Here is a 12,395-nt window from a genome sequence, read left to right as displayed (position 1 = left end):
CAAATGGGCCATGGCGCAAGACCTACAATTGAGCCAAATTTCAGATATTTAGCTAATCTAGAAGTGGGTAAAATTGATTTAGACCGATGCACCTGTAGGAGTAACATTGGGGGGGGATTCTATATTTCGTGGGGGTGGGAGAATTATATTTGTAAAATTTCACTTTTCGGAAAGGGCGCAAGATCTACAATCATGCCAAATTTCAGATATCCAGTCAATCTATAGATCTATAGATATCCAGTCTTTCTTCTCTGCAAAGTGTGGTTAAGGACATGGAGCAATGGTTTTTAGAAAATGGGTTAAAACTTAATGTTGAAAAAACAAATATTATTAAATTTTCTACTAGACACAAAAATATGGAAAACTGTTCCTTTAATTTAGTTGAAGCTCATAAATTCTTAGGGGTTTACGTAGATGACGCAGTTAAATGGGATTCACATTTGAATTATTTACGTAACAAAATTAGGTCGATATCATCTTTATTCATACATTTAAGGGACTGTGTTTCTATTGAGACACTTAAAGTAGTTTATCATGCTTATGTGGAGTCAGTGTTAAGATATGGCATAATTTTATGGGGTCAAGCTACTGGTATTAAAACTTTATTCAGGTTACAAAAACGTATTATTCGTATTATTACCAACTCTCATCCACGCAGTTCTTGTAAGAAACATTTTCAAAATTTAAGAATTCATACATTAACGGGGTTGTATATACTAGAATTATTAAATTACATACATTCAGTTAAAAATGAGCTACCAGAAACAATACATTTTAATCACAGGTATGAAACCCGAAATGAAAATATATTTAGACTCCCCAGACACCGTTTGACCCTATATGAAAAATCTCCATTGTACGCTGGGCTGAGATTGTACAATGTGCTTCCGCCATGCTATAAGTCACTAAGCAAAACCAAATTTAAAGATACAATAGATAATTTTCTTATTGACAAGGCTTTTTACTTAATTGAAGATTTTTACAGAACTACAATTTAGAATTTTTTTTTTTTTAAGTGTTTAGTTTTAAGTTAAAAGTTTTAATTTTAAATATTTTATGTATGGATTTAATTTTGACAATGCACCTATTCTAAATGTTATGACATGTATGGAATGTTTTGTGCAAATAAAGTCTATGTCTATGTCTATGTCTATGTCTAGAAATGGGTAAACGTGATTTAGAATTATGCACCTGTAAGAATAACATTGGGGGGATTTAATATTTGGGGGGGGGGTTGTAAATACGATAGGGTGATAGAACCTTAAGTAAACTAGAGTAAATCTATAGCATGAACGGACCATGGGGACGGGGATTTATGGTGGTTTTTATGGGGTAAATGTTATTCTCCATAAGAATAACACACGTAAAGTTAGTAGGCGTAAAGTTACGAAAAAACACGTAGTGTGTAAAATTTAAAGTAAAGTAAGGAAAATACAAAGCAATTTTAATTTTTGCAAAAACAAATTATTTAAGTATGAGAAAATGGCGAAAACCGGTAAAAATTTAAAGAAATTTACAAAATTTTGAAAGTAGGGCGTTATTTGAAGGTTAAGGAGTGCGATTTTCGGAAAACGCTCAACAGTGGTTTGTAGAAAATTTGATTCCCGTTCATGAAAATCCTTTCAAATCTTTTCTATCTCTTACCGTTTTCGAGCTATAGGCGATTGAAAAAAATGTGTTTTGTCGTTTTTAGAGGTCCGCCATTTTGGATTTTTAGGGTGGTTAAAATTTGAAAATGGGACTTTTGCTAAATCCACCATAAACTTATGATCCCTTACTACAATAGTACCAAATTCCAAGTCTCTAGCACGTTTCTAAACGATTCATATGACCATACCAAAGTCATTATATTTCAATCTTATTCTCCATAAGAATAACATGGGGCTCGTAAAAGTGGCAAAAAATCTTCAAATTTTCAGATTAAAATTAAGTTTTGGAGGTCAAGGAGAAAAGTTAAGAAAATACATGTAATGAGTAAAATTTAAAGTAAACTAAGAAGGATACAAAGCATTAACAAAATTTGTAAACAAGAATTATTTAGGTAAGAAAAAATGGCGAAAACCATTAAAAATTTAAAAAAAAATTACCAAATTTTGAAAGTAGGGCGTTTTTTTAAGCTGAAGGAGTGCGATTTTCGGAAAACGCCCAAGAGGGTTTTGTAGAAAATTTAATTTCCTTTCGCTAAGATTCTTTCAAATCTTTTCTAGCTCTTACCGTTTTCGAGCTACATCCGGTTGAAAAAAAGTGTTTTTTCGTTTTCAGAGGTCCACCATTTTGGATTTTTGGGGGGGTTGAAATTTGAAAATGGTACTTTTGGGAATTTCACCGGTAATGTAAGATCGCATACTACAATACTACCAAGTTTCAAGTCTCTAGCACGTTTATAAGTGGTTCAAATGAGCATACCAAAGTCGGCATTTTTCAATGTTATTTCCCATAAGAATAGCATTGGGGGCAATTGTAGCAGAACACAATTGTAATAGTAAAATTGTAATCTAGTTCTTACTTAGTCCCTAGTCAACTGTTACCTAGTCTTTCAAACACTTTGTTTGAGTACCTCACTTTTGTTTCTGTATATAGTTCTGTGTTTTTCAATTGATTTTAGCTTTTATTTTCTTGTTGTCTTTGTTATATTTAAGTTTAGTGAAGATTCCATGTTATACTATCTAGAATCTATGGCCCTTTTTAGCACCTTTTTTTTTTTTGTTAACAAGGTCTATTGTAACATCTGTTATTTAATGACCAATAAAGATTTAAAGATTTAAGATTTATTTCTCAGTGTTTCACGGAAAGGACAAGAGCACCTTGATAATGAAAATGTCAACCCGAATAAAGTGTTAAATTGTGAGGTTGAGGTACTACCTTAAATACTTTTAACCATTGTGGAAAGTAACTTTCAATTATAGGCCTACCTTAGGGCTATGCCTTATAGATCTATAAAGCATTTTTTAGTTTAATCATTCCATTTAACATATGGACCAACAAGATCCGGGTGACATTTAATTGCGAAGCATTAGTTTTGGCTTGAAACTGTCAGATACTGTATTTGCGAAGGTTTATATATATATAAAGTTTTGTCAGCATATCTGAAAGTATGCAAACCAACTGCTGTGCTTTACATAAGAAGGTTTTTACTGACTATGATAAGATCCCCGTGCGTAGAACGGGCACACAGCTAGTCTAACATAAATTAGTAAGCGAATAAAAACCGTGCGTGCTATCTCGGGTATTCAAATGCCTCTCAATTTTTCACTAACCCATCACATTACTGTCATTAAAAGAAGGAACTCCAATAATACTAATGTGAAACTTAAATCCGCCGAAGCTGTGCAACGTTACCAGACTGACGCTTAAAAAAATGTCACCAAAATTGATTGAAGCAAAAATTATCAGTGGTAAGTTTAAAGGAGAAATAGTGTTAATCCCAAGAATACTGATGATTTCATCCGAATTACCCTCTGAATTTAAGCAAATACAATTTCCTTTGTGTCTTGCTTTCGCAATCACCATTATAAGACACTAGGGCAATCCCTGACTATCGTATGTTTAAATTTAGAAAATGCATGCTTCTCACACGGACAGCTATATATGTTGCGTGCTCACAAGTGGTAGGTACGCCTGAAAACTTATATATTTACACACCTAATGAAAAAACAAAAAACATTGATTATCACTAGCAATTAAGTAAAATATTATATTTTTATTTTTGGTATACACTTTTATTATTCATCGTAAAGAAAAAATTACCATTTAAAATAATAGTTATTAAGCGCAGCAACGCGGGCCTGGTAACTGCTAGTATATATATGAATTTGAACGGATGGTGTATTTTGTCTCTAGGGACCTCAAAACGAAAAAGTAAATCGGTCCCGGGTTTAGGTCTTACCATGAGTACTACGATAATAGCTTATTCCCTAAATGGGAAATTCGCTAAAACCAGAGTACCCGTTATAATAAACTGATTTTAATATGTAGTAGAATAAAATATAAGACACTGTTAGAGAACCATTTTAATAAACTGGTAGTTAGTTTACACAACAACTTAAACAAACAAACATTACAATAATCAGAATTGCATACAGCTGTTACAGGACTGAGTAAATTGTTTTTTATCTCAACGCTTCCCCTAGAAAATGACACTTTACTCAAACAAGAAATCTGCTGCTCATGTATCCTGGTAAAAATCCATTCAGATCAGTTTTCTCAAGTAGTCAAATCATTGTCTAGCCAATGGTTTTGTTAAAATGTCTGCCTGCTGAGACTTTATTTTTATGTATGTGTTTTAGTTTTATGTGTGTGTTAGTTATTTTTATAGATATTTATGACTTCTAGCATTCTCTTGAGCTACACTGCTTCCCCTAGCCAAACTTGCAGCAATCAACTCAGATTCTGTAGTTGACAAAGCTACACATTTCTGCCGTTTACTACACCAGAACACTGAACCAAGCACCTTTAATTCCTCATCCATCGCCTTTACCCAATGATGAGAATCCTTGCATGTCACCACTTCTTTGTACTTAGTAGGTTCTGCAACACATGTCAGAAGAGCACAATCAGCTAGTTTTACAGGAGGCTTCAATTTTGATCTGTCTCTGAAACTATACCGCTGTCCTTCTCCGTCGAATAAACTTGCAGTTGTTGAAGAGTTGGTTTCACTTGTGGGACACTTTTTGTTTTGTTCCACAGGTTCTGGGATGTTCTCATCTTCCATTTCACATATTTAAAAACAACATTACGAGACAAAATTACCTCTGAGTTTTCAGGAATCCACACACGGTAGCCATCCTTATCCCCCCAATATCCAACAAGATATCCTTTTCTGGCTTACTTGTCAAATTTTTTCCTCTTCTCCTTCCGAACATGCACAAAACATTCTGTTCCAAGGACTTGAAGATGTTTCACAGAAGCTTTCTTCCCAAACCATGCTTCATATTGCGTTGTCCCCTCAACTGATGATGGGCCTGTTCAATTTAGAACATACGCAGCTGTCATGATTGCCTCGCCCCACAAGTTCTCTGGTAAATTTGCAGCAGGCAACATCGTTCTGGCTGATTCGACTAATGTCCTATTTTCCCTTTCAGAAGCACCATTTCACTGTGGCGTGTATGGCATTGTTGTTCGGTGATACATGCCATGCTCTTCAGTTATTTTCATGACTTCACTGTTGACAAACTCTTCTCCATTATCAGTCAGCAGTTTCCTGACAGAATGTCCAATATTTTTAACTTCAGCCAAAAAACGCTTCAATTTATCCTGCACTTGTGACTTTTCATTAAGAATATAAAGACCTATACTTGGAAAATTCATCCTTGAAGTCAAGAAAATATCGATTGCCACCAACTGATGATACAGGTATTGGGCCACAAACATCAGCATTTATGCGATCACCGGGTTGATTAACACGTTCTTTGCGAGTACCAAAACTCAACCGATGCATCTTGCCAATAATACAAGCATCACATATCTCAGACTTAGTATAGGCCTACCTGAATTTGAGAATTCAATAGTATTGTTCTTCTGGTATGTCAAAACATATCGCTTGTTTTGATACCCTAATCTCTCAGGCCACAGTTGTAAATCATCTCTCAAAGCAACTTGAGCTTCAGCTTCTGTAATAGGAATAACTTTCATATTCATAATGAAAAGTCCATTCTTTCTATGTGATTGAGCAACCAAAACACCATTCTTGAAGAAATAACATTTGTCCTTGCTGAAAGTACCCTTGACCACTTATTGAGAGGGGAGGCAGTACTGTGATCAATTTATTTGTATAACCTCTCTCCTCTTTCTTAAAAGTTAACTTACTTTCATTTGAATGCCTTACTAATAGTTGTAATTGTAGGATAGTAAAATAATAAGGAGTTAAATACAAAGTACCGGTAGCCTATAAATAACTTTGTTGAATCAATATGTGGTTTTTAACTTCAAAAGTTGATTTTAATTAGGATATGTAGCCGAGGGGTTAAAGGACTAACTTCGTAAAGCTATTGGACAAAAACTGGACCCAGCTGTCCTTGATTATTATGCAGAAGAATGAACGATTCTGGTTTTCAAAGAACAACTGATCTTAGTTAGGAATAAGGCTAGCATGAATAATTCATTCAACACTCAAATTTGACTTAACCACATACATACTGGTTTTGTCGGCATTGTACTTATGAAATGCTATAGGCCTAACGAAGCTCTTTGGGATCAACTTCAATGCAACAAATAGAGAAACATCACTCAATAACGGCTGAACGCATTTCAGCCAAACTTAACAAAATTACTTAGACTAATAGTGAGATGGTTTTTAAACAAACAAATTTCAATTATATAATGCTACTGCAATTTAAAACGAACTTAAAATTTTCAATTTTTAACATTAGGCTTATGGGACTAAAGTAGCCATGACAGGTTTTATGTTTACAAGAAAAATGTAAACAAGAGAATCATAAATAAGGTATTTCTGAACTTTCTAGAGTTTTCTTTTAAATGTTTTTAAACCATTCCTATGATCTTAATAAACAAGTAAATACCGTTAAAACATTTTTTCAAGGCACGGAATTCACTGCAAATCAAGAAAATATACGGAACTACTTTCTCAATGCGCGGAGCATAAACAAGGAGCGGAGGGATACGGACCGGTGACTACTTTCTTGGGAACCTATGTGTTGCCAGCTGATTAGAAACAGCCAATGTTAGAAATCAGGATTTAATAAGCGATATATCGAACCGCATCGAAATCGATATTTAATCCGATAATACCGAATACCTCACAGGTTATATTATGTTGAATTACATCGACGGTGCAGTAAGTTATTACACTTCTTAATAAAACACAGATTGAACACTGGTCTAATTTAGGCATGTGGGGAAGGTAGGTCGGGGTTTATGAGTATTTGTGACTACATTAAGTGTTTTGAAGTAAGGTTAGATTAGGAAGGTAAAGTGTAGGTTATAAGTAGGTGATCGGGTTGTTTATTTGTGTTGCATCATATAATTTTTATCTTTAGGAATAGTTGGTTAAACGGGGAAACGATTTCAAAAATGCTTGCATCTTAACAAACCATCTACAGTATTCTAGCATTGACTTCATATAAAGTCAATTATTCTAACAAATTACTACATAAAAACCAAATGAAAAGAACATTTGGATTTGGACCTTTTGACCAAAGCAAAACTAACATATAATTTATGAAATGTGAAAAGTTGTTTATCATTAAATACTATTCTGTAATAATAATTGTTTGGCAAATCCTCATTTTAATGGCTCGGCTGAAAATGGTATCTGCATTTTGTGAAACAGTAATTTGGAACAATTCAGTAATTTCAAATGTTGATAACAGTAGCCTATCCTATATAAATACTGTTATTTGCAAGCCACGGACTATACATACGTCCAGTTATAACCGTAATGAGAATGAGTAAACCTGGGCTTATAGAAGTACACTTTTAACCACGGCATGGATAATTGTCTAGGCCTGTCCAGAAGTAGGCTACTAATTTCTAATTATATTATCTACATTGTATATTTAAGGCATTTCTTCCCTACTTATTATTATTATGTTTTCACTTAAATCAGCTGAATGCGATGTTTACTTATTACTTATGTTTAGGCCTACATTTCAGCCATCTTATTTTATTGATCAATAAGTAAAGTCTTTTTGCAGTTTTTACGTTTTTACACATTGAAATACATGACTGATAATTCAGTTCATTTTAGTCTTTTAATAGTGTTTTACATTTGAGTCTTACATTAAAATAGCCCTACATTTTTTCGTAGGCCTAGGTTTTATCTTTGACTATCAATACAACTAGACATTCCATCCCCATGTTAAATTTGTAGCCAGCTTTTTCATCAAAATCTTCTGTATCCAATGGTATTTATTAAGGCCAGTATTAAAATGCCGTCGCTAAATCGTACTAATAATGGCAGAATACCTACATTCCAGTTACATTACAATCATATCCCCCAGCAAGAATACTTGGTATTAACAATCATAAATTATGTTCAGCAAAGAAAGCTGAGTTTAACCGATTGCAAGGGTTGAAATGAAGACCAATGTTTATGTTGCACAGTTGAATTTAAATGTCAAATTTTCTCTCCTGTTGTTATACAATATACTCGTTTTTTAATAGTTACTGTTTTTTTTATACTAAAAGGTACGTTTTGCTTGGAGCGACAGGTGCGACGGTCGCGCAGCGACTGTCGCCGGGCGGCAGTCGCGGGATGGTAGACTGTTTTGCTTGGAGCGACTTCTTTGGCGTCACGAGACGTGGTACCGTCAGTGCACCTAACCTCAAAAGTGCGCGATAAGTATAAAGTCACTAAATAAAATCGATAAATTCACTTAGTAAAACAGGTAAAACTTAACAAATAAAGTATTCCTTATAGGCATAGTTATTTGTTATAAGAAATATTCCAAAACTGCCATGTCACAAGCCAAAATGTAATAAAATTACTCAATTTCTCCGTAAATTGCAGTACACAAGCATAACTTGAATTGGAAATCAGTGTTATAAACAACCTCCTCACAGAGTGAACATTATATTTTATTGATTGTATTGTAAATGAAAAAAATACCAATTACATTATATACTCCATTAATATTTGAATAACCACATTACTTTAATAATTGGCATTTTATATATTTAAATATGACACGCCTGACTTTTAAGCCAATTTGATCAATAACCATTTATACAGAGCAATATTTTTTTGAATCACCTAAACGAAAATTTAATTAGAAGTCTTTTAAGTCGACAATATAAATAACCTAACTTACTAATATATTAAAATAACTTGTAAAATAATAAGACCAAAGAATAAAGGACAACGTCAGGTTTAAACTAACCTGACGTTGTCCTTAATTCTTTGGTCTTTGTAGGAGATATGTTTCAAATCATAAAGCGCGGGGTATTTTGCCACTTCTTCTAATAAACTGTCGTCTTCTTCACCTCTAAAATTTAACTTAATCACAGACCGCCGACGCCATATAGCGAAAATAAAAGGTTACCGAACTTGTCAGAATGGTGTACACTATAAAAACAATCAGAAATGTAACTGTCGCTAAGCGACTGTCGCTCCTGACTGGTCTTGGAGCAGTACCCAGCGACTGCAGCTCGCGGCTCAAGCGACAGTAGCTCCAAGCAAAACATGACTATGCAAAACCCCTTTGATCAGTGTCCCGCGACTGCCGCTCAGCGACAGTCGCTGCGCGACCGTCGCACCTGTCGCTCCAAGCAAAACGTACCTTAAATACTTTAACCGATTGTAAGGGTGAAAAATGAAGTCCAATGTTTTTGTTGTAGGCTACAGTTGAATTTGAATGTTAAATTTCCTTTGTCTTTTTTATACTTTAATGCCCTTTTTGGATGTTAATATCAGATTCCAACTACAGTACTGTAATATTTTTGATCAGTGTCCCGCGACTGCCGCTCAGCGACAGTCGCTGCGCGACCGTCGCACCTGTCGCTCCAAGCAAAACGTACCTTAAATACTTTAACCGATTGTAAGGGTGAAAAATGAAGTCCAATGTTTTTGTTGTAGGCTAAAGTTGAATTTGAATGTTAAATTTCCTTTGTCTTTTTTATACTTTAATGCCCTTTTTGGATGTTAATATCAGATTCCAACTACAGTACTGTAATATTTTCCTGGTCAAAACTACCATAATACACTTCTGGAAGAGGTAAATTTGAATTATTATAATTTTAATAAATAAAACCAGCATTAGTAAATAAATCTATTGACTTTTTTACATTTAGTTACTTATACAAATATGAAATCACGTTTGTTCCGCTCAACTGGCTTTCACCTCTCTGAAAGCAATCCTAGTAAGTAGCTTCTTTTTAGAGACAAAAGCTTTTGTTCAGGTAAAATAGAATATAAGTTTTTCTCTCTTTTTGTGCAGATGATAAAAAGTTATATTAAACTCTCAATATGTTTGTTAGTTTTCACTAAAAAATCACAAAACATCTAGCCATGGATAGAGTACACAGAGGCCTATTGGTAGTCGTCCCCATTGATCATCTAGTAATCTATTAATGGTCTTGATCTTCTGTGGTAGAAAGTTTAAAGGTTTCTTAAAACTGAACTAAGCTAATGTGAAAACAGCAGGGATGCTCAAGGCTTACTTTTGCCAAATTAAGTGGCACAGCCAATACATGTAATGAGCATCATAAAATGTAACTAGTGTCCGTGTTGCTCGAATTCGAGCAATTGCTAAGTATTACAGGTGTTATTTTAAAACGAATAACAGTCATAGTTCTGATGACTTTAAATTATTCGACTCAAAGGTTATGGAAATACTCACATGTAAATAACAGATTAGGCTATATCAATTTATCCAGGCTCTCTAGCTTTTTTCCATTGTAATATTTACACCAACCCAAATTCAAATAGTAAATATTTCATTTCAACCAAGTCAGTAAATGTTTGTAGTAAACTGTTATATTAGCAAACTTATTGACTGTTTACAATTAACATATGTTCTTCTTCTCACTTTTAATTTCTGATAACAGCTGTATTTTCATAACAATTTTTGTTTCCCATGTTAATCTTATGGATAAATACGAAACTTTAAAGGGCACCAGGGCCTCACTCTCTAATTATTTCCATAAAAAGAAAGTTTCCTGCACAACTTACGCTATGCTCTTTCCAATGACACCAAAAACATTTCAATTGGTTCAGTAGTTTCGGAGGAGTAATTGTCACAAAAAACCTGCTTGAGTATTAAATAAGTATAGATGTTTAATATAGTTTTCTGCAAACTTACCTTCTTGGTGGTTGGCTTTCTCCGCTGGCGTAGCGTTTTTGATTAAAATTCCTGCTATTTGATGCAACATATATTCTACTCAGGCAAAGGGGGCCGCTTTTTGATGGCTAGAACCAAAAATGAAATCTTAAAAGCCTGATTAAACTGTGTCAAAGAAAAAATTAAAGAAAATCCAAAACTTAGCGAACAATTATCATAAACAGATATTAAGCTACGCTGAAAAGGACTATGCAGAGAAGCTGATACCAGATAAAGCTAACAACAGAAGTGAAAAATCGTTGGGCAGGATTAGTGCAAATAAAATAGATTTACGAAGAGTAGAGAAAACAATATTGTTTTTTAAAGATTGGGCATTGTATTAATTATAGTACCAGGGGACCGAGCATTACTCTAGGTGTTTGATTTGTTCAAGGGGTTAACAAAAATAAAACCTATAAGCCAACAAATACTTTGAGTGTTGCTACAATTAATTAAGTCAATTTGTTTTCGGTAGACATTCACTCATTCTTAATTTACCTAAAAAACTGTTTTATGTGGACGAGATTAGACTAAACTATTACGTACCTTGTCTTGCAGTTCAAATATAGTGTTTTAAGTTCACTGCATATATTTTGCCAAATATGGCATTCTCAGGTGGCTAGCAGAAAACGTTTTATCCAAATTGGACTCGTCACATGTTATTTCAAATACAAAAATATTTACATTGTGACACGCAAAATAAATCAACGAATAAAACATTTAAACATGTAGGCCTAGGCCTACAACACCTGACCCGACCAAAGGCACTGACTGAGACAGACTGGCAGGAAAACTAAGAAGTCCCGGCTCCTTTGTTATCAGAGGTACAAAGGTTGACTTGTTTGTGTCCAGAGCTATGGGAGATGTGTTGAATCACCTCTTTACAAATTTTTAGACTATTTTCTTCAACTAATGCATTTTATATCTCTTATGTTTTATACCGTTATATTTTTAATAATTACTTTACTTTCAAGATCTCAAACTATTTTATTCACCTACGCTAACCATAAAAAACCCCGTTAAAACTGGTTGCTTAACATGGGCGAGGCCAATCTCATCATAGCGGCAGATTACAGGAGTGCGGCTCATTCATGCAGACGGTACACCTGACAATTAGGTGCTCGTACAGAGCATCAGAAAAATGGTGTAATATCGTGCTCGTACAGCGCAGTCTACTTGGAACGCCCGTCCATCTGTCCTCTCTACCTGCTCTGTACTTCAATAAACTAGTGGTGTGGGTTTTGAATTTTCTCATAATTAATTTATGAACGACATTTATAAGTCCTGATTTCCCCAGCACCAAAATTGTAGTTTGAGGATCCAGCTTTGAAACGCTTGATGTTCAAGGCCGCCTGTGAGAGTCAATAATACGTATCGCATTGTTCAACATTCTTCTGCATTTTTAGCTGTGGAGGTGTTAAAACAACCGTGCATGGGATCTAGATGTTAAATTCACCTAGTATGATGAAATGTTGAGACTGCTTGAATATTGTTTAAGTAAAACCTGTTGTATAATTTTGAAAGAGGAGGAAACAATTTGGAAGGACATTTTTTTCACTTGATTTATTTGTGATTGAATTCTCTAATTAATTCCCACTTCCTTCTCCACGCCTCTCTCAT

General features: G+C 34.3%; 1 protein-coding gene across 2 annotated transcripts in view; it reads right to left on the bottom strand.

Annotated features, from left to right (window-relative positions):
* LOC129004092 (MICOS complex subunit Mic60-like) overlaps positions 1-12,395 on the bottom strand; it is a 121,179-nt gene that overhangs the window by 96,573 nt on the left and 12,211 nt on the right. For both annotated transcript variants that reach the window (XM_054432489.1, XM_054432497.1), the window contains exon 2: positions 10,758-10,864. In XM_054432489.1, the coding sequence (XP_054288464.1) occupies positions 10,758-10,864 (107 nt within the window). The remainder of the gene's footprint in view (positions 1-10,757; positions 10,865-12,395) is intronic.

This window comes from Macrosteles quadrilineatus, unplaced genomic scaffold (assembly GCF_028750875.1).
Source record: "Macrosteles quadrilineatus isolate MER2022 unplaced genomic scaffold, UCM_ALF_1.0 Scaffold_1__1_contigs__length_201487025, whole genome shotgun sequence".
NCBI lineage: Eukaryota > Metazoa > Arthropoda > Insecta > Hemiptera > Cicadellidae > Macrosteles > Macrosteles quadrilineatus.
The sequence above is the reverse complement of the archived record's forward strand: the minus strand, read 5'-3'. Positions and strand labels throughout refer to the sequence as shown.